The 23754-nt window shown below is 38.0% G+C and overlaps 1 protein-coding gene across 4 annotated transcripts; it reads right to left on the bottom strand.

The window, feature by feature from the left end:
* Window positions 1–2177: 2177 nt before the first annotated feature.
* On the bottom strand, window positions 2178–22364 carry LOC119529465 (UDP-glucuronosyltransferase 2B31-like). 4 transcript variants are annotated; one of them, XM_037829905.1, is made up of 7 exons: window positions 21523–22343; window positions 19847–19995; window positions 9383–9514; window positions 7763–7850; window positions 6688–6907; window positions 4372–4682; window positions 2178–2397 (listed from the first exon to the last, which is right to left on the bottom strand). In XM_037829905.1, the coding sequence occupies exons 1-6, from the start codon at window positions 22241–22243 to the stop codon at window positions 4403–4405; spliced, it is 1590 nt and encodes a 529-aa protein (XP_037685833.1). In that variant the 5' UTR covers window positions 22244–22343; the 3' UTR covers window positions 2178–2397; window positions 4372–4402. The 4 variants fall into 4 exon arrangements, with proteins under 4 accessions (XP_037685833.1, XP_037685832.1, XP_037685835.1 ...); XM_037829904.1 differs by lacking the exon at window positions 2178–2397 and having other exon boundaries at window positions 4261–4682; window positions 21523–22341; XM_037829907.1 differs by lacking the exon at window positions 2178–2397 and having other exon boundaries at window positions 4261–4682; window positions 21775–22340.
* Between the last annotated feature and the right edge of the window lie 1390 nt (window positions 22365–23754).

The following is a 23754-nucleotide window of genomic DNA, read 5'->3' as shown; positions in this document are numbered from 1 at the left end:
GAAGCTACTCCACTATTACAAATGCTTTCACATTTCTCGGCCCAGAATGAACCATATCCCAAGGTACCAACAAAACTTGCAAATGATTACTGTGAACTACCTAAACTAATGTTTCTGGAGTTATACAGAATCCAAAAATGAGGGAAGTGGAAAATGATATTCTTTTCCAAAGGGAGGTGAATATTAGTTTACAAACAATTTACAAGTGAGGTTGAGTTTAGGCAAAATTATAGAAAAGGTTAGTACATTAGGATATTGGTATGTTAGAAACATTTTAGATGTGGGATGTAAGAGAAAGAGAGGAGTTGAGATGGTGTCAAGGTTTGGGGCATGAACAACTGGAAGAATGGTATGGACTGTCATGGAGAAGACAGTGGGGATGGTAGGTTTCAGAGGAAAGGTCAAGAGTTCAGTTTTAGACATACTGTATTTGATATAATGCTGAAACACATTATACCAGAAATGGGCAGGCTTTTAGCAAGGGGGGTTTATTAGGTTACAAGGTACAATTCTAAGGCCATGAAAAATGTCCAAATTAAGGCATCAACAAAAGAATACCTTTTCTGAGGAAAGGCTGTCAGCATCAGGGTTCCTCTGTCACATTTCTCTGCCACATGCCAAAAGCAGCAACCCATTGTAATTAACCTGCCACCATCACCTTGGGGAATGATGCCAAACTGGGGACTCAGTGCTGGTCTCTGCTGCTGGCAGATTGGGCACTCAGCAGTGGCTGTAGCCAGGTCAGCCTTGGTGAGTTAAAGTTCATGTTGCTAAGCACCTGCATAAACTACATCCCTACCACAATAGTCAATTTCTTAATGAGTCCATTGGGCAATTACAGGAGTGGCTGGAGAATGAGGCCATCTGGTATCCACAGAACAGATCATTCTATCTACTTGATTATTAAGGTCCTCCTCTGCCAAGGTCACCCTCTGGTGAGCATTAAAAATTTTCCAAACTGTTGGCCATACCCCATGAAACAGTACAGAAATGGACCTCCAGGCATTTGTCCTTCCAAACAAAATGAACAATCAGGTGGCCTGCTCAAGGCCTGCCCACTGAGATTATTTACTTTCACCACTGTCCTTCAGGGATGTCACAGAAGGGGTTGTAGGACTGTAGCTGTCCACTTTGAGGTGGTACATATATATCATGCAGAAATGTCTGTAAACTAGGCCCAAGTTTTTCCTTCTTCAGTCAACTGATTGGAGGCAGCTCTCCAGGTGGCCATAGCTGTATGCTGAGAGAGAGAATATAAAGTGGCAAGAGTAGGGGCTCGGGCATTGGGCCACGTCCTCTGTAAATGACTTGTGCTTTCAGGGCCTGCTCAAGCTTGATCTTGTATATACCACTTTCATTTGATGTCAGAGTTATGTTGCACACACCCAATTTCATGGCTTGGTGGGTCAGACAACACCCAGTTCATGATGGGCAGCTGAGGTCTCATTGTAACTTGCTGGCACCATGGCTAATGTTTGGTCTCTTCTAAAGCTCAGTAGCAAGCCAAAAGCTGTTTCTCAAAAGGAGTGTAGTTATTTGCAGAGGATTTTTGCTACTGTAATCTATATATGCTTCTCTTCCCTTCTAAATTTTAAGATATTTGAGAGTAGGTGCTCTACTTACTCACATTAATATTTTCCGTAATATATGAGATTGCAGATATGCTGTCTGTTTTTGGATAAATAAATGAAGTTGAAAAAGCTTCAAAGATGGGTCCTGTTCATTGGTTAGGAAAAATGCAAACCTTAGGTTATTTCCCATGACTTTGCCCATGAGCTACGTGTCACGGCCAAATTAGTTTTCTAATATTTGAACAAACTTTGATTCTGCAACTATGCACTCACCTGAAACAAAAGAGTGTCCAGGGTAGATCTGCTATCAAAAAGCTTCTTGCATGTCTACCATACCTTAAATAGAGACTCTTTATAAACTATTTCTACCTATCTAGTCTAGCCACAAATCCTGAAATTGAGCTCTGCCCCTGTGTTCGATATGGTTTGTTCTCTGTTTTTGGCACCAGCATGTACCACCACCTTTAGGCTCTCTTGTTTTTTTACTTGGAAGTATGTGTTCTCGACTCTCTTGCCTTCAAATTTCTGGATTTGTGTTATGTGCTGTCATATGTGAGAAGGCATATGTAAGAAAGAAGTCATTTTATTCTTCCTCTAGCAGAAATGGGAAGATGAGTGAACTTTAGCAGATGTGCTATCTCCCATGTGAAGTTTTCCGTGACTATGAACACCACTGCCCTCCCTGAGGCTGTGGGATAGCTCTGACTCTTCAAGATAGCTTCCTCCATTTTCCTTATTTAGGCATCATTAACAACATCCCGATATTTTGTAGAACAGGCAAATCTGAAAGTCCATGGTAGCCTTTCCTGTTTTTTTCTCTTCTAGCCTATAGAAAATTGGAATTGTAAGCATTTAATATCTTATATTAAATCTTTTTCTACTTAAAATATGTAGATGGTTTCTGTTTTCCTGATTGACCTTAAGACTGATACAGCTTCCAATATGAATCAAATAAAGGCTCTAGGAATTAACAGCTAACTGATATAAATATAAAATGTTATTCATTAACATCTGATATTAGAGCCCTAGCAAAGCTCTCTTGCTTCTAATTGTTTTTCTGTTGTTAAACCACCACTTGTTGCAACATATGTGATCTGATTCAATGTGTTTGCATCATTTTTTTTTTTTTTTTACCCTGGCTCTCGCAACTTCCATGACCTCCCTATGATTGCTATACTCAGTTCCAGAGGCTCATCTTCTCTGACCTTGGGGTTCAGATTAATTTTTATCAGAGTTCACCTTACCTTCATTGATCTCACTTCTTTGACAGTTACACTGAGTCACTGTCATCCATGAATACGTGACCCAGGATGCTAGTGTGTTTTTTTTTTCTTTTTTTTCGATAAATAGCAAATATGCAAATATACTCTTTATTACTTCTCTACATCAAAGAAGAATCAGTAGAATAACATCACAATAGAAAATGAGTATAAGTCATGAACACAGAGTAATAAACATACAAAAAAGATGTGAAAAGCTGGTTAACCATATAAAGAACTAGGAGTTTGACTACTAAACCAATGAGATAATTTTCATATACTTTGGATTGGTAAAAATTAATACCCACAATAGAGAGACATCAAATAACTAACTCCTCCAGTGCTGCTTGACAGTACATGAGCAGAGTGGGGCTCAAGGCAGAGATGAAGTCTACACATGAGCCCAACCAAGACTAAGCCAGCTACTACTGCAACCAAAAACCCAATCTGCAACTATGTCTATTCTGATTATGCATTTTGGGACCAAGGAAATGACCACCGGTGGTGCTGCAGACCCAGTGGACCTACTATATGTTGATCTTTGTCAGGACTCTCTATTCATTGCCTTCCCTCCACATACCCTGCTTTCATAAACTTCATTTTTAAAAGAAAGCCATGCCGTTTGCTCATCTGAATCTTACTGTAAGGCAGGGCCCAAAGGTACAAACACTTTGGGATTCCAGCAAATGAGAAATTTTGGCACACTGTCGTCTGCTGCGTCAGTTTGCAATTTAATGCCTCTCACCTCCAAATTTAGCTTTGTGGTATTGAATCTGGACATTGTAAACATTTCTCCTTTACTAACTAGCTGAATAGGAAAGTTTCATCAATAGAGGTGACTGGAATAACCCTGGAAGGTGGCAATGGCAGGAAGACACATCCCTTCCCAGGTATTACCCTTCTATTCAGTAATTGTGATTGTTTGATTTTAAGAGTTTTGTGATACTATCCAATTAGGAAGTGTTGTTCAAGAAAGCAAGGACAGTAACTCCAGCATATTTAAACTCTTGTGTAGAGAATATCTTCCATTCTTTTAACCAAAGACTTAATTCAGGTTTTGTAATTCTACATAGAAGGTCAGTTAGGACCAATCAAAATATGAGAAATAAAGAAAATTTCCATGAAGAAATGTTTTATGCTTCTTGAGGAACAACTGCATTCTATTTGAGTGCATCTGACTTATATAGAAGAAATTTTTGAAAATGCACAGTAAAATCTTTAGGCTTTTTGATTTCTCAAATCAGTAGTCTGAGACTCCAATGAGTCTCATTTTGTTTAAAAGTTATGAAATTATACATAAATCAGCACCAAAGTAGAATCTTTTGAGGATTTACAAAACATGAATCAAACCTTGAATATAATCTGTCTTTACGACCCCAGCAACAATTGCCTCTTAAGTTTGATGAATAAAATTGATGAATATTGAGGAATAATTTATCAAAAAACAACAACAACAACACTCATATTTATTCCCCTGTGAAAGTAGAATAACTCACAACTTGAGCCATAGTGGTTGAATTAAAGAGAGTGAGCCTACCTACCATGCCTAATAGCCTTAGGTCTCAAGGAACTCTACTCCTTCTTTTCCCTCTTCCCTGTCTTCACAAATTTTCGGTAGCCAAACAAGCAACACTTTATGATAAGGAAAGTGACAGTTGCCACACAGGCCAGCAGGAATCCAGTTACATCCAGAGAGTAGTATTGTGCCCAGGTCAAGTCAAGGGCAGCTGGCCTGAGGTGCTTGGCTCCTTTGTGGTGCATAATAAACTCAATCCAGAAGACCACTCGGTCCAGGGGCTTCATGGGCTGGTCATGGTGGATTCTTGATAACTTCATGGCATTCTCCTTATAGCTGAAGGAAAATGAAACAGATCTGAAATTAGAGAAAGAACTAGAAAATGTAAACAAGTGAAATATTCATGCAGAGGGTAAAAATGAGGGCTACATAAGAAAATATATTGTTTTCTTCAAAGATGATTATACAGATCACAGATTGTGGGTTCAAATTTTTTGATTGCATAGGATTTCAAGAAGTATAGAAAGAGAGAATATCGGGGAGGAATAGAATGAGCTAAATACCAAAAGGGAAAAAAGAAGAAAGAAATCACTTGAGAATTCAGAACTTGAATTATCCAGGAGAGTTACTAATGGACTTGGTGACACAGTGCAGGATAGTATAAGCCGGAGAGAGGAGGCAGATCCCTGATGAGGTCCAGGGACATGTTTATACAGAGCTGGTCAAGGGTTGGTATTGCCCAAAATTGGAATTGACCTTGGGTCAGTGATTTAGTGGTTAGAACAGTGAAAGTGGGTTGCCTGGGTTTGACTCTTAACTCTGGTATTTGCTATCTGCTTTTTCATTTTCTCTATGCCTCACTTTTCTCATTGATAAAAGGAATTGATAGGAACAGTATCTTTCTTATATGATTATTGTGAGGCATAATGGATTAATTCTTAGAATTCTTAGAATTGTTCCTATCATGTAGTTTACTCAGTAAATGTTTGCTACTATTAGTTTAGTTGTCCTTCTTAGTATTACTATTTACAATCTGAAGATTGCTAAACATTTTACTTTGAGGCATTGCAGTTCATTTGTTTCTACTGTTGAAAATGATTATGGACTAATAGATGAGAAAGAAGCCATACAGCTACATCACTTATGAACTTTGAATCCCAAAGTGTTGTAACAGCATAGCATTGTATCAACAGCTATGGACATGACTTGTCTCCCTGCTTTTTAAAATCACAGTGGGAGGGTTGAGTTATTGAGAGGGTGGCACCAGTCCAGAAACATTTTTGTAATACAATATAGAAAGACTGTAATGAAGAAGTGTCTTAATACATGCAAAGAACTAGTATCATGCCTAGCATACCATAAATATCAGCAAATGTAGAAATTATCTTCATTTTTCACTGACAGCTTTAAGTTTTTTAAAAATCAAAAAACAGAAAAACATCTATACTGGAAAAATGTACTTTTACATGAGTGAACCCATCAAATGAAAGGTATATTCCTTTATATAATAATGAAAAATAGAACTGATTTATGTGGTGCCCTTTAGGATGGGCAATAGTTGTGGTTGAAACAAATATAACACTTCTTTGAAAATATAAGTGTCTACTACACTATTCTTATCAATATATTCTCAAACATTATTATCAATATATTCTCAAATAAAATGTTTTATTTCATCTAAAGTTATTTCAAAGCAAAATACCTGATGAATTATAATACTATAATAATAATAATAGTAACAATAAAACTTAAATCAATGTATAACTTCAGATTAATTGGGCACCAAATATTTCTGTTTTCAGGAATTTTGGCTTTTGAACTGAAATATTCCAATATATTTCTTCCAAGTCAATCACTGTTTTATTTTATAATTCCTCCATATGAGACAGAAAAAAACACAACCAAAACACCTAAGAATTTGCATGCATTTATAAGTAGTATCCCTTTTTTCAAAAGTTTTATTGGATAAATTTTAGATCCAAGGTGTTTACCATTTATCATTAATGGGATTAAAAAAACTAAAATAGAAATTTTTGGAATTGTTAAATGTACTGGGAATTTGAGGTTGATTATATCTTGCTGATTTACTGGGGAGAGGACCTACTTTAGAATTGTTTAAAACATTTGATGAATTCTCAATGTTGAAAGTCAATTGGTTGTGAAGATTAGTATTGTTATAACATTTGTGGTTCCCTGCTTCAACTTTGTTCTGAATGTTACCTTCTTCAGTGATTCTTTTCATTCTCCCTACTGAGTGTTCCAAAACATCTCCACTTTCCTCAAACCTCTGACAAATCTTTCTCCTAAAAACAGGAAGTAAACCTTTTTGGGGACAACTTACACTGGGTCATTGATGACTGTCTTCAAAGCATTAAGTAGATCTGTGCTTGTCAATGTGACAAAGTCCAGACTCACTGCTGCCCCCTTGAACTTCATGTGAGCGATGTTATGGAATTGATCCCAAAACAAAGGAATGCCCACCATAGGGATCCCATGGTAGATAGCTTCGTACATGCCATTGGTTCCACCATGAGTTATAAAAGCTTTGGTTTTTGGGTGACCTAGGATTGGGTAAAATTTAGCAAAATTAATTATATCTTACAAATTAAATGGGAAGTGGGCAATATAAGGCAGTGCGTGAGGCAGTATTTTCTAGATAATAGACTATTGTCCCATGAAACTGTTTTTAAATTGTTTTCAGATCCCAGAGCAAGAAGTAACTAAGCATGTTAGAGAGGTAAGTGAAGGCTTCATGAAAGAAATGTTGTGTGCCTTGAGACTTGAAAGATGAAGGGAAGGTGGACAAGTTGAAGAACATTCAGGATAAATGTAACATCATGTGCAAAAAGGGGTCATGTTAGAGCATAACCTCTTAAAGATGGAGTAGTCACTGAGTCTGACATTTAGGGTGTCCAAGACAGCAGGAAGTGTGAGGTGTTGGTGCTGTAATCAGAAGGAGGTAAGGTAACACTTCATCATAAAATGTTTTATCACTTCATGATAATGAATTTGAATGTTTTCCTATGGAAAATGGAGAGCCACTGATTCTAAAAGAATGGCTGCTAATGTCCACTGGCACTTGAAATACTACATAGGGGATAGGATAGGTGTGATAAGAATGAATAAGGAGAGCAAGATCATCTAAGAAGTTATTAAAAAATTCCAAATAAGAAGTAATTACACCTGAAATAATGATACTTTGATTCTGACTTTAAGGAATGTGACTGTGTATAATAAAATTTTAGATCCGATATTTCTTCCTTTCCCCCTGCTAAGACTGGAAAATGAATATAAAGAAATTATGTTTTACTTTTAGGGTTTGCAATAATGAATATCTGATAAATTCATTTTCTGTTAAACTATTATCATCTGATTGGCTGTTACTTATCTTTTCAGTGTTTGTTATTCATTCTTACCAAGGAGGTCATTTTGGGGGATCCACTTAAAGAGACGAGTATTGGGTCCTAAGGTATCTGGTTTCTTGCCATTGAATCTCCACAGAACCTATTAAGATGAAGAAAATGCTTTATTCCATGAGTAGAACCACAAAGTTATAGCAAATTTTACTTCTAAGTAGATTAAGCAATCATCTTGTCAAACCCCTTCCATGTGACAGATAAAGAAACGAGGTCAAGAGATGTTCAGAAATTGGAACTAATAAAACACTGAAGTAAATGGGAATATGCACACTCAATCTATTTATTTTTGTATCTGATCTGGTACATAATTATGAAACTAAGATAAATGATATTATCAGTAAGAAATTCAAGTATTTAAGAAACTGTTAGGCCGTCATTATAATTCTAGTGCAAAAAAAATAGTGAATTCCTAATGATCTACACATTTATTTTGTCTTATCTATTTTATTATATTAGCTATCATCTTCCAAATTTAGTATTAAACTGGTGGGTCTTTTTGTTTTCATTTTGAGTGATATCAAGGGAATTTACTTATAGGCACTCGTTACATAAACAATTTTGTTAGCTTTCTACATCATTTGATATACAAAGTTAGCAAATCTATGCAATCAGCTATTTGTGAGAAGTAAGTTAAATTATGCTGAGGAAGTAAGTATGATTTCTTTTGCATCACAAATTATAAAGCACTACTTCCAAGTAAATTTCAAGTGGCAATATTTGACATGAATCCAAAGTATTATCACTATTGCTAGGCTGCTCTGGAAGTTATTTAAATGTGGAAAAGAAAAGCCCATTGGTAATTCATAAATAACAGTTTGGGTATTGGGAAAAAGTCCAAAATTGTGATTACATAAAATTTTGTTTAGCTGATCCGATTAACAAACTGACCATTACGATAATAGGAGTAGTAGCACCACAAAGCATTGCCAACAGTGACCGACATTGCCTCCCATATCCAAATCACTTCCATGCTCAATACGATGCTGATTGTGGAATTCTCAAACAATCCTCTTGAATTGGAGTATTATTTACCAGTGGTTCACTTGAATTTGATATGTGCATGTTAAAGTGATTTCAGCGTCTTAGCAAAAAACTAACATAGATGATTAGGAAAAGGCTAGATCATATAAAAATGTAAAGTTAAGTTCAAAAGTAACCCTGCTTATATTTGTCCCTAATTGTCTACTCCTGAGTGCCTGTTTGTTGCTCAGATGTGCTGGTGCAATTATGATTTTAAATTTTATTCCTTTCTGATAATGCCTGCAGTGTGTGCACTGTCTTAAGGAATCTTGCAAGGGAAAGGAGCAAATGAAAGGACAGACTTCAGTGATTTCTGGGTACTTGGCCATGATACCATTACAATACACAAACTAAACACTACACCTCTTATATTTCTTTCTGACTACATAATGTCAAGCTACAGTAATTACCAATAAAAAATGCTCTGTGTATTATTTTAGCCCCTAAAGTCTATATTTTTATTTTCAACCTGTATTCTGGGATAAATTGAAACTACCATAACAGTTTATCTTCCTGCAGAAAATTTCCATAATCAGATACATTATACATTTTGACAAACTTATTCACTGATTGTTCACCAGTAAGCCTTTATCTAACCTTTTGTGGAATCTGGGCAAGGGCTGATGCAATCACATTGGCTGCTTCTTCTGTCATGTTACTGATCATTGACCCAAGAGTAAACACTACAATGCCATTTTCTCCAGAGCTCTGGACAAACTCTTCCATTTCCTGTGAAGAAAGAATGTGATCCATAACAAAAGAGCAACATATAATAATGCAGTAAAGAATGGTTGCTTTTATTTGTCTTAAAGGTGTGATAATACCTTAGAATATATTAGAGTCTTGATTTCATTCATAAAGAATAGTATCCTATGTGCTGACAGAATTCTTTTGCAGTGCCAAAGTAAGGACAGTTTCAGATACAAATTGTGTTGACTTAGAGGTGTGTACCCCAGAAAAACATGCTCTCGATCTTTTTCCTTACTGATGGGTGTGAACCCATTGTAAATAGGACCTTTTGATGAAGTGAATCAGTTAAGGTATGGCTAAATTGAATCAGGATGGGTGTTAATCCTGTTGCTGGAAGCTTTATAGAGAAGGCCACAGAAAAGGAAGCCATGAGGAACAGCCAGAAGCTGAAAGTCAATAGAACCAGGAAGAGAAAGAAGGTGCTACCATGTGCATTGCTGTGTGACACAAAAGCCATTAACCCCAAAATTGCTGGTCCGCCAAAAGATGCCAACCCCACAAGGAAGCAAGCCTTCTTCTTCCTGAAACCATGAGCCAATAAATTCCTTTTAATTCAAATCCGTTGTATGGTACTTGTTCTAGGAGCTTAGAAACAACATAAATGGTAGAAATTATTTGGTATTTATTTATAAATACACAGAATTTATGGTCTTTATTGCATACATAGGGTTTATTTTCTTGGTGTTTATTCTGTCAGACAGCTATAATGTAGAAAAGATCCATGTTTCCCAAAGGAAATTTACTGAGGTTTACATATACACTTGGTGTATGGCAGAAAAACCCTGCTCCGATAGACTACAAGGTCTTTTTTATGCTCTAAAATGTGTAACTCTGGGATCCTAAAGGAGGAATTGTTTAAATGCTGGGGTAAAAGAGTAAATTCTGGATTTGGCTGCCAATATTGTTGGGGACACATTTATACTGTTGAGGGATGGTCTTTCATCTAACCTAGAATACTAGTCAACTAAAATTTTAACATTTCAATTTGCTCATCTGGTTGCCACAATTTATACATCTACATTATTTTTGCCATTTTATTTTAAACTTTCTAAAATTTCTAACCCTCTATATCCACCAAGCAACCATTCTTCATTCTCTCCTCCCCTGGATTGTGGTAACCTCCAATCTACTCTGTGTCTCTATGAATTTGCAATTTCTAGAGATTTCATATAAATGAAGTCATACAATATTTGCCCTTATGTGCATTACTTATTTCACTCAGCAACACATCTACTTTTAAACAACTGCAGAGGACACCGGGTTTCTAGGAGCAGAGAATAGAACTCTCTTTATCAGTTGGATATCCAGTTATTAAATGAGGAATTATATCTAAAGTGCCTTGTACATATTAGATAATGATAGTATTATTAATGTAACAAAAAATAACAACAATGAAAATAGTTATGACAACAGTTAAGATTGCTTTTGGGTCACTACTATATGCCAGAGACATTTTAAATACTTTACATGTATTTACTATTTTTTCCCATGCAACAACAACATGAAGTTGGTACTATTTTAGAAGTAGATTTGGTCTTCCTTTTGTGAACTTCCTACTCTAATCTCCCATTATCTGTTGTCTAAACTCCTGTACCAACCTCCTATCTGATCTCCATTTCAAGTCTTGCTTCTCTACCATTCAGTTGAGGGGTACTCACAAAAAGAAAGCTAATAACAGTGCTCCCTTGTTTAACTCTTTTCATGGGTTCCCTGATGCCTTTAATAGATGTTTTATCTCCTTAATATTATCTGGCTCCAACTTACCTCTCTAGAGTCAGGTGCCCCTTTACTCATCCTCTTTCTACTAGCTTAACCTTGGAGTTCTTGAGATCTGTCATTACAGTTCTTGCTGTTTTTCTTTTGTGTCTCCTTCTTTGCCCCACCTCTTCTGCTTATTCTTACACATGCTGCAGGAGTCACCTTAATTATCAATGACTCTGGGTTACTTTTTGTGGTCCCTAATGAACTTTTTCCTTAGTAAAGTGTTATTTCCTTATTATAACGTATCTCACTCTTCATTTTTGTTACTTGCTTATTGTCTATCTTTTCAAGTAGAAGTATATGATATGTGCTGACAGAATTATCTCTACTTTGTCTCTCTGCATATCCAGCACTTAGCTCACCTGGAATATGGAAACTGCTCTTCTCACATTCTTTGAATGAATGAGTGTAATGTTTAGTTTCATGTGTCAACTTCGCCAGGTGATGGTGTCCAGGTATCTGGTCAAGCAAACTCTGGCCTAACCATTACTGCAAGGATATTTGTGGCTACTTAATAAACCAGAAGAATGGTTTATTAAATCATCAGTCAAGTGACTGCCCCTGTAACTGATTACACCAACACAGGGCATGTCTTCCTCGATGAGAGAATTCAGTCATCTTGATTTAATCCAATCATTTGAAGACATTTAAGGGAGAGAGAGAGAGGACCGTCACTTCTTCTTCAGCTAGTCAGCAAAGCATTTCCTGAGGTGTTCACTGAACACCTTCACTGGAGTTTCCAGTTTGCTGCCTGCCCTATGGTATTTGGACACATGCACCCCTACAGTTACATGAGGCACTTTTAAAAAACCTTATATTTACAGATATCTCTTGTTGATTCTGTTTCCCGAGAGAACCTTAACTAATGCAACTTGGTACAAGAAGTGGGGTGGTTCTTGTGAAACAGGATCTTAAAATGGGCTATTACAGTTGGTTTTCTACTCTGATTAGAGTCAAAGTCACTATTGACTACATTTCCAATAATCAAGATTGCACTAACAGTCCATGGCCTGAGCTGGCAATGGAGATATGCAAAATATCACCATTTTATTCTTTTAATTATACTCTTGTATGAAGCAAGGCTCTGGGTGACAGTGTTTTTGACACCTTAACAGAGTTTTGAAGGGTTAAGAGGTATAATGATGTTGGCTGGTTGCTCTTACATACGCTGAATGAAGTTATAAGACACAAGGATGAGTTAAAGGCTTCATGTTTGAAACTTAAGTGCTGTATGAGAAATGTAAAGGCTTTTATGTGTGCCCAGAAAGGAAATCCTATTGTCACAGACTTGAGATTTCTGAAAACCAGACCCAGCATCTCATTGTGTCAGTAACATATTTACAAGGTAAACTAAAATCACAACCTCACAGGGTGTCTGCTGTAAAGGTAAAGGCATTGATTGGAAAAGAATGGGATCCTGAAACTTGGTATAGGGACATATGGTTTGATAATAATGGCAGTGAGGGCATTGGAACCCTTGATTCTGCTGAGTCTTTGCTAGATGTACATGTAATGGTCTGCACTGAGGAAACAGCTTCCCCACCTCCAGTCTGCCCTGAGGATACAGCTACCTAATCTCCAGCCTGCTTTGAGGAAACAGCTTGCCACCTCCAATGTGCCATGAGGAGCCTGTCACCCAATCTCCACCAAAAGAGATTAGCCCTTCGGTGCCTGCTAAACCTATAATCACTTCCCCTGAGGAAGCAGCCCTCATTCCTCTGTCTGGAGAGATTAATCATTTTTTCAAGAAATGAAACTGCAATGGAATGTGTTGAGGTAAATGGTTTAGTGGGATATTTCTAATTATTTTCATGACCCACCCCCAGCATTAGTCTTTCTTCAAGAGCTATAACTAGACTAAAGTCCCAAAAGGCCCTGAAGGGTGAGGTAAAAGGTGCGACCCATGAGGATGTACACAATGCTTCAAAAGAACTGAATGAGTTTTCCTGCTTTTATAGACAGAAATCAGAATATGTGTGGAATGGATACTAAGGCTATGAGATAATAATAGAAGGAATATAAAGTTGGATCAGCCTGAATGTATTGATACGGGCCCGCTAAGCAGAGATTCTGCATTCAGTGTTGTAGCTTGAGTGCTTAGAAATGGTGTTAAAGGTTTATTTGGGTAGTTGCCTGCCACGTGGATCAAAAGGTGGCCAACATTATCTGTAGTCAAATTGCCAGAACTACCCTGGTATAATGTAGAGGAGGGTATTCAATGACTTAGAGAGTTTGGAATGTTAGAATGTATTTATCATGGAAGATCTGCTCACATACCCCTGAAATGTCCAGAGGATACACCTTTTACCCAGACTGTGAGGAATAAATTTGTGAAACTCCTCCATCACCCCTGAAGAGCTCTGTAGTCACCCTTCTACATAAGTCAGGTATTACTGTTAGAACTGCTGTCACTGAGCTGGAATTCTTAAACAAATGGGGATAATTGGATACTGAATTGGCAGAAGCCCTGGGGCAACAGTTAATCACCAAAGACAAGGTGAGAGTGTCTATCATAATGGAAAACAGGCTCAAAGCAGCAGTCAAGATAATCTGATTCAAAGAAAATTATGGCATTGGCTAGTAGATCATGGAGTACCTAGAAGCAAAATGGGTGGACAGTCTACTAAATGCTTGTTTGATCTGTATAAGCAGAAGAATTCTAGGTCAAGTGTACAAAAGTCTACCTTGAATTATAAAAAAAGAGAGTCACAGCCCCTTAATCAATTCCCAGACTTGAGACAGTTTACAGACTCAGAGCCCCTTGAATGAGGGGAAGGTTGTGTAACATTGGAGAAGGACCCTATTACACTGCCAAAGTTTATACTGTTAATTTTCCTCCCAGCCTTCCCCAGGGGGATCTACAACTTTTACCAAGGTAACTGTGCACTGGGGAAAAGGAAATGATCAGGTATTTGGCAGATTATTAGACACTGGCTCAAATGTGACATTAATTCCAGGAGACCCCAAACAATCCTCTGGTCCACCATTCAGAGTTGTGGCTTATGGAGGTCAGGTTACCAATGGAGTTTTAGCTCAAGTCCATCTCACAGTGGATCCAATGGGTCACTGGACCTATTCTCTGTTTATTTCCCCAGTTCTGGGATGCATAATTGGAATAGATATACTCAGCAACTGGCAGAATCCCCACATTAGTTCCCTGACTTGTGGAGTGAGGGCTATAATGGTAGGAAAGGCCAAGTGGAAGCCAGTAGAACTGCCCCTGACTAGCAAAATAGTAAACCAGACACAATACCAGATTCATGGAGGGATTTCAGAGATTAATGCCACACTTAAGGTCTTGAAGTATGCATCCCCATTCAACTGTCATATGCAGTCTGTGCAGAAAAAAAGATGGTTCTTTGAGGGTGACAGTGGATTATCATAAGATTAGCCATTTGGTGACTCCAATTGCAGCTGCTGTTTCAGATGTGTTATCATTGCTTCAGCAAATCCAAACATCCCCTGGTACCTGGTATGCATCTGCTGATCTGGCAAATGCTTTTTTCTCATAAGCTGTTACCAAGGACCACCAGAAATAATTTGCATTCAGCTGGGAAGGACAGTAGTATATGTTCACTGTCCTAACTCAGGGGTATATCAACTCTCCAGCCCTATGTCATAATATTGTCCATAGAGATCTTGATCATTTCTGCCTCCCACAAAACATCACAGTGAAAAATTATATTGATGATAATCATGTTCATTGGACCTAGGCAGCAAGAAGTAGCAACTACTCTTGATTTTTTGGTAAGGTATTTGCATGTTAGACATTGGGAGATGAATCCAACAATAATATAGGGGCCTTCCATCTAAGTGAAATTTCTAGGTGTCCAGTGGTGTGGGGCATGTTGATATCCCTGCTAATGTGAAGGATAAGCTGTTGCATCTGGCCCCTCCTATAACCAAAAAAGAGGCACAATGCCTAATCAGCCTCTTAGGATTTTGGAGACAACCTATTCCTCATTTGGGTGTGCCACTCCAGCCCATTTACTGAGTGATCAGAAAAGCTTCTAGTTTTGAGTGGTGACAGGAACAAGATGAGGCTCTTTAACAGGTTCAGCCTGTTGTGCAAGCTGCTCTGCCACTTAGACCATATGATTCAGCTGATCCAACGGTACTCCAAGTATCAGTGGCAAATAGAGATGCTGTTTGGAGTCTTTGGCAGGCTCCTATAGGAGAATCACCATGAAGAACCTTAGGATTTTAGAGTAAAGCCTTACCACACTTGGCAGATAACTATTCTCCATTTAAGAAACAACTTTTGGCCTACTATTGGGCCTTACTAGAGACAGAATGCTTAACCTTGGGCCACCAAGTTACCATGAGACCTGAGTTACCTATCATGAGCTGGGTGCTGTACTACCCACCAAGCCATAAAGTTGGGTGTGCACAGCAGCACTGCATCATGAAATGGAAATAGTATGCATGAGATAGAGCTTGAGTGGGTCCTGAAGGCACAAGTAAGTTACATGAGGAAGCGGTCCAAATGCCCACAGCCCTCAATCCTTCCACATTACCTACTCTTTCCCAGCCCACAGGCATGGCATCTTGGGGAGTTCCTTACAATCAGTTGTCTGAGGAATAGGAAACTTGGGCCTGGTTTGCAGATGGTTCTGCATATCATGCAGGCACAAACAGAAAGCGGACTGCTGTAGCACTGCAGTCCTCTTCTGGGATGTCCCTAAAGGACACTTGTGAGGGGAAATCCTCCCAGTGGACAGAACTTTGAACAGTGCACCTGGTTGTTCATTTTGCCTGGAGGAGAACTGGCCAGAGGGGTGTTTGTATACTGATTCATGGGCTTTTGCTAATGGTTTGGTTGGATGGTCAGGGAGTTGGAAATAACATGGTTGGAAAATCGGTGACAAAGAAGTCTGGGGAAAATTTATGTGTGTAGAACTCTCTGAGAAAAAAACATGAAGGTATTTTTTTGCCATCTGAATGTTCACCAGAGGTGACTTCTGCAGAGGAAGATTTTAATAATCTAGTGGATAAGATGCCCCTTTCAGTGTATAATATTCAGACTCTTTCCCCAGCCACTCCTGTCATTGCATGAACAAAGTGGTCATGGCAGAATGGTTATGCATGGGCTCAGCAAAGTAGACTTCCTCTCACCAAGGCTGACCTGGCCATAGCCACTCCTGAGTGCCCAATCTGCCAACAGCAGAGAACCACACTCAGTCCTGAGTATGGCTCAATTCCCTGAGGTGATCAACCTGGTGGCAGGTTGATTATATTGGACCACTTCCATCATGAAAAGGGCAGCAATTTGTTCTCATTGAAATAGACACAATATTCAGATATGGGTTTGCCATTCCTGCACACAATGCTTCTAGCAAAACTACCATCCATGGACTTACAGAATGCCTTATCCACACTCTTGGTATTCCACACAACATTGCTTCTCAACAAGGAACCCACTTCACAGTGAATGAAGTGAGAGAATGGGCACATGTGCACAGAATTCCCTGTTCATACCATGTTCCCCATCATCCAGAGGCAGCTGGGTTGATAGAATGGTGGAGTGGCCTGTTGAAGACTCAATTATGGTTCCAACTAGATGGCAATAACCTGCAGGGATAGGGCAGTGTACTCCAGGAAGCTGTGTATGCTCTCAATCAGCATCCATTCTATGGAGCTGTTTTTCCCATAGCCAGGATTCATGGGTCCAGGAATCATGGGGTGGAAATAGGAATGGCATCACTCACTATTTCTCCTAGTGATTCACTATGAAAATTTTTGCTTCCTGTCCCTGCAACCTTAAGCTCTGCTGGTCTTCAAGTCTCAGTTCCAAAAGGAGGAGTGCTTCCACCAGGAGACACAATAATTCCATTGAACTGGAAGTTCAGACTGCCACTTGGCCACTTTGGGCTTCACATGCCTCTGAATCAACAGACAAGGAAGGGAATTACTATACTGGCTGAGGTGATTGATCCTGACTATCAAGGGGAAGTGGCACTGCAACTACACAATGGAGGTAAAGAAGAGCTTTCCTAGAATACAGGAGATCCCCAGGGTGTCTCTTAGTACTACCATGCCCTGTGATTAAAGTCGATGGAAAACTGCAAAAACTCAATCCAGGCAGGACCACCAATGCCCAAGAAACTTCAGGAATGAAAGTTTGGGTCACCTGACTGGGCAAAGAAACACAGCCAGCTGAATTGCTTGCTGAGGGTAAAGGGAACATGGAATGGGTAGTGGAGGAAGGTAGTGATAAATATGAACTATGACCATATGACCAGTTACAGGAACAAGGACTACGATGGCATGAAATTTTCCTCCTTGTTTTGTTATGAGTATGTTTGTATTTGCCCAGAGAGCAAATATTTTTGTTTTCTCCTCTATCTTATCCCTTTATCGTATGATATAAACTGTATTGTTCATTTCACAGTATTTAATCTAAAAGAAATCAATTTTAAGAGTCAATGTCACATCCCAGAGTAATTTGGGCAGATAATAAAAAATATATTCGCAGCCTCCCCCTCCCCAGCCCCAAGGATCTGGGGGAAGGTGCGGATGTGTTGGACATCCTCACCTGCACTGGCATTGATGTTGTCACAAACTTTGGGACTCGCGGTTTTATGTGCTGAGCCCTCGATCATGGGACTTGCCCTTATGAAGCTCGTTACGGCAAAGGAGAATCTAAACTTGCATGTAGTTGTGCCTAAGAGTCTCCCCCTGAGTACCTCTTTGTTGCTCAGATGTGGCCCTTTCTCTCTCTACCTGAGCCATCTCGACAGGTGAACTCGCTGCCCTCCCCCATACATGGAACCTGACTCCCAGGATTGTAAATCTCCCAGCTAATGCAGCATATGGCTCCCAGGGATGAATGTGGACCCAGCATCGTGGGACTGAGAGTATCTTCGTGACCAAAAGGGAGATGCAAAATGAGACAAAATAGTTTCAGTGGCTGAGAGATTTCAAATGGAGTCTAGAGGTCACTCTGGTGGACATTCTTTTGCACTGTGTAGATAATACCTCTTAGGTTTTAATATATTGGAATACCTAGAAGTAAATACCTGAAACTACCAAACTCCAACCCAGCAGTCTGGACTCCTGAAGACAATTATATAATAATGTAGATTACAAGGGGTGACAGTGTGATTGTGAACACCTTGTGGACCACACCCCCTTTATCTAGTGTATGGATTAGTGGAGGAATGGGGATAAAAACTAAAGGACAAATGGGGTGGGATGGGGGGATGATTTGGGTGTTCTTTTTTCACTTTTATTTTTTATTCTTGTTCTGGTTCTTTCTGATGTAAGGAAAATGTTCAGAGATAGATTGTGGTGATGAACACATAACTATGTTATCATACTGTGGACAGTGGATTGTATACCATGGATGATTGTATGCTGTGTGAAAGTATTTCAATAAGACTGAATTAAAAAAAAAAAAAACCATAGAAGAGGGGATGGGGAATGAGATGTTTTGGGTGTTCTTTTTACTTTCCTTTTTATTCTTATTTTTATTTTTTTGGAGTAATGAAAATGTTCAAATATTTATTGTGATGATGATGCACAACTATATGATGATACTGTGAACAACTGAACGTACACTTTGGATGATTGTATGGTATGTGGATATATCTATCTCAATAAAATTGCATTAATAATAAATAAATAAATAAATAAATAAATAAAGAGTCAATGTCACCCAAGGATTTGCACCCTATCCTGGAGAGATTTAGTTAATTTCTGGTTTTACATGGGCAACTGGGTATTGTTAGGTGAAATATATGCTTGTTATTGTTCTCAACTTAGTGATGAAGTATGATTTAAGGTAAGGTGTATAACCACCAAGTTGTCAAGGGGTGGACTGTAATGGTTAGGTTTATGTGTCAACTTGGCCAGGTGATGGTGTCTAGTCAAGCAAGCACTAGCCTAACAATTACTGCAGAAGAATAACCAGAAGAATGATTTATTAAATCATCAGTCAATTGACTGCACCTGTGAGTGATTACATCAACAAAGGCTGTGTCTTCCTCAAAGAGAGAATTCAGTCAGCTGGATTTAATCCAACCTGGTGAAGATTTTAAGGGGGAGAGAGGGAGAGACAGAGAGAGAGAGAACCTTCACTTCTTTGGCTAGCCAGTGAAGTGTTTCCTGAGGTGTTCATCAAACACTTTCATTGGAGTTGCCAGTTCACTGCCTGCCATATGGAATTTGGACTTGTGCATCCTGTCCAATAGAATTTGGAATCATGCATTCCCACATTTGCATGAGACACTTTTATAATAGCTTATATTCATAAATATCTCTTGTTGATTCTGTTTCCCTAGAGAACCCTAATACAAAGACTGATTCTTTCCTATGTGTTGGATAACTCCCCTATTTTCAGTCTCTCGGGAATCTCACCTAATTCTATAGCAATAATGAAATTTAAATACTTGATATTGTGGTTAGAAAGTGATGCATTTCTAATTTACAGGTCACTTTACCCCACTTCAAATATCTCTCTCTTAGTAAAGCACTCTGAATGAAGAATGCAGAATCATTCCAACTGGAAATCCAAAACAAATCAAAGAGAATAAACCATAGTAGATTTACCTTAGGCAGGGGTTTGGCAGGTTTGCAGTGGAGTCCTCCAACAAACTCAAAATGTGGTAAGAGTGGGCGAGGAAATTCAACATCCCAGTAGGTTCGAATGAACCACATTTCAGCTTTTCCCATCATCTCATATAATGTGGTGGGTCTTCCTGAAAGGAAAAGAGTGGGAAAAAAATGGAGAAAACTTGATAAAATTGTCATCTGAATTTACCAGGTAATTTTTTGAAAGAAGTTTGAACAATATAACCAAAGATGTTTAAAAGTACCTTTGCTTTGATAAAACCACAATTTATATATACATTCACAACCATAAACAATTATGAAGCCTTAGCCACCACAGAATTTAACATGCATTTGTTTTCTCTCCAAAGCTGCAAAATTAACAGATGCAAAGGTAAACAACTGAATTTTGACCTCCACAATCAATTAATCCAATCAGACCCTTTGTAACACCTTTCCAAGGAGTACTTGGACTAGTTTCCACCATTTAGTAAGATGGTCAATGGTCACAGATTCTTCAACTAAACTATGAGTTTCTGGAGAGTATGACTGAATTCCTTATATCAACTACTGCCTTTGGTACATGTTAGGAGCTTAATAACATTAGTTTATTAATTAAAAATATATGGAAATAGCAGCTGGGGATTTTCAGAATCTATGGAAATAGAGATATGGGCTCACTTTTATATTTTGGCTCTTTATTTTTTGATGGAAACACATAGTTTTCCAAAAATACATAGTGATAACTTGTATGCTAATCCTACAGTAAGACTTTAGATCACTAAAACGTATGGTTTGAAGCATTTAGGGAAAGAAAGTGAAATCATTAATAACATCAAGTTTCACTAAGTACTAATTATACGGATTTATTTTAATTGGTGCTGTTAAGCTAACAGATCAATAAGATATTTTAGACACAAATTATAGGTTTCTGAGTCTGAGATAGAACTGCCCTATCCCTCACTGAGAAGGAATCCTTCAGGTCATATAGCAGGAGATTTTGATTTCTAAATAAGAAAACTGAGCTACACCAGGGGAAACAATTTTCCTGTACTACATAGATAGTTATGCTAGAAATATGTGTGTGACTCCTCAGTCTACATGCCTATGTTCATCAAAACATTTAGTGAAGATTCTAATGACTTTTTAAAACATGAAACAACATTATATTGAACCTCCTTTAGCTGCTAACACCTTGCCCCATCACTCTCCCCTCACCCAATACAAAAGAAAAATATTTTTAAAAAAGTAAATAGTCTTAACTCACTGATGAATTATTCTATAAAATATTTCAACATTTTATATTTAAACTACCTTTGGATCCCATCAATTGTACATTGCCACAGAAGTCCTGCTATGGAAACAAATAAAACCCATGAATGAAAAATGTGGTATAGTAAAATTATATGCAACAGTTTAAAGAAATCTTAAGTGCCTTAATTTGACAGATTATGGCTCCCTGGAACTTCCTGTCCTTGTATTTGGGCACATGGTTCTAAGTGACCATACAGTATAAGCCTTTCCATAATATCAGTTTGATAGATCAATTTATATTTTAATTTCATCATTGTACTTAACAAAAAATCAGTTAATCTGATTTTATATCTTTACAAGCTCCTCTTCAAAGGCACAAGGAAAGTTAGTACTTCATGCTACCAATCAAAAATATGACTCACCTAGTACTTCACTGTAAAACTGATTCCAAGTCTTCACATTAAATGTTTGGAACCAAAAGTCAAAATAAAGCATATATAACATATTTTTTACCCTCTCCATAAATGTCATTTTATCACTTAATTCTGAAAAAATAACAGGAACATAGGAAGGAGGGCATAGAAGTCCTCCACTATATCTTTCAAAGTTATAGCCAGCAGTGTTCCGGATACTATACACAAATGGTATTTTAAGAAGCTCAGCCAGCAGCTCACCACAGGGACCAATGGCATCTGCAAGAACAATATCAAACTTTGATTCTTGTAGTTTTCTCATAAGTTGCTTATTTGAAACTACATCTTCACACAACTTTTTAATACTAGCAGAATATTCCCAAGCAGTTTCTTGCATTAGTGAATAATATGTCCAAAATGTATCTCTTGGATAATATGTCAATTTCTTCACCGATTGCATGAAAAGCCTTTCAAAAGCATCTTTAATAAGACGCGTAGGATAAACCTCAAATTTAATAGCAGAAGATTCATTGGGATCAACAAGAATGGAAGCTGAAGATGCCAGAACAGTGACCTCATGTCCCCTCTGAACAAGTTCATCCAGTATTGTCTTCATATTGATCCAATGGCTGAATTCTGTTGGCCACACCAGCACCTTTCCACAACTCCCAGAGGTAAAGGAACAACTCAGAAGTATCAGCACAAGAACTGAAGCCCATTTCATTGGCATCCTGGTTAAATGTGCTGCTTCCTTTCAAATTGCTCTTCCGTTTGTAATTGCTCATGCTTATATTGATGTAAAAATCAATCAAGAAGTGAAAATATAACTCTTACATGTCAAAGTAAACAGATTATATGACTAGTCAGAGCATGAAGATTGCAAGTGGAAGAAGCAATAGGCAGATAACTTTGGGTTTAAATGAGTGCATGTAAGGTCTCATTTGTCATCATAAGTACTATCACCCAGTTAATAATCAACAACTGTATTAGTCAGTGTTCTTCAGATAAACACAACAGAGTATAAAAAGATGGATGGATTGATGATAAGATACAGCTTAAGCAACCATGGGGATTGGCAAGTCCAAAAGTCCAAATTCCATAGGGCATGCCACAATCTAGAAACTCTGATGAAATTAATGTTGAATTTCCCAGAAGATGTTGGCTGGCTGAAGTCATCACTTCTGGCTTTTCAGATGTCCAACTGATTGGATGAGGAGAATTCTCACATTACTGAGGACTATCACCTTTGTTGATTGTAAATGCAAAAAAAAAAACAAAAAACAAAAACAAAACTGATTATAGATTTGAATATATGTAAGAAATATCTCACAATAAAAATCAGGTCAGTGCTTGCTTGACCAAACAACTAGACACCATAACCTAGCCAAATTAACTCATGAACTTCATCATCACAGTCCACTTGTCAACTTGGCAACCATACACATCTCTTTAAAAAATACCTAATCTCCAAATAAATACAATAACATTGACATATTTTTGCCTACAAAAAGTCCTGCATACAAATGAAAATGCAATAACACTTTTCCCAGAATAGAATGCAAGTCCTTGGGTAATATTCACTCTTATCTTTGGTATCTTTTAGTGTAAGTACTAGGACAAGAAGTTAAAGCAACTTATGTGATAAGGGAACAAGACAATGTGGTAATTTGTAGCTGCATGTACCCCAGAGAACCATGTTCTGAAATTTAGTCCATTCTTATGGATGCAAACCCATTATAAATAGGACTTTTTCATGAGGCTACTTCAGTTAAGACGTGACCCACTTCAATCTGGATGGGCCTTAATCCTATACATGGAGTCCTTTAAAAGAGAATGAAATTCAGACAGAGAGAGAGAGAGAAAGCCATAGAAGCAAGAAGCTAAAATCAATGAAACCTTGAAGGGAAGGGAGAGAGCATCAAATGCCCCCTTTGTGCCTTGCATGTGACAGGAGAGCCAAGGATAACTGGCAGCCAGTCAACAAGAAGAGACCATTGCCTCAATGATGCCTTGATTTGGACATTTTCCAAATATGAACACACACAAACAAACATATTCATAACAAATTAAGGAAGAAATATTCATAACAATTACAGCCCTCATTTCTGCAACTGTTCATGTGGCCATAGCTGGTATTTGTAACTACTTTCTTCTGCTTCCCATTACACATTCTCTTTACCCTCAGCAAGCACCTCTGCTGGTCTTGGTTATTTGCCTGGTGGACTGACACAAACTTTGTTC

The sequence above is a fragment of the Choloepus didactylus genome, chromosome 3, assembly GCF_015220235.1.
Source record: "Choloepus didactylus isolate mChoDid1 chromosome 3, mChoDid1.pri, whole genome shotgun sequence".
Lineage (NCBI taxonomy): Eukaryota > Metazoa > Chordata > Mammalia > Pilosa > Megalonychidae > Choloepus > Choloepus didactylus.
The sequence above is the reverse complement of the archived record's forward strand: the minus strand, read 5'-3'. Positions and strand labels throughout refer to the sequence as shown.

Excerpts from the sequence above, each read along its gene's own strand:
- LOC119529465 (XM_037829905.1), bottom strand. The coding sequence starts at position 22,243 with ATGCCAATGAAATGGGCTTCAGTTCTTGTGCTGATACTTCTGAGTTGT. Across the intron at positions 9,515-19,846 it reads CTGCCAAACCCCTGCCTAAG|GAAATGGAAGAGTTTGTCCA; the intron begins GTAAATCTACTA and ends CTTTCTTCACAG. Across the intron at positions 6,908-7,762 it reads CCCCCAAAATGACCTCCTTG|GTCACCCAAAAACCAAAGCT; the intron begins GTAAGAATGAAT and ends ACCCAATCCTAG.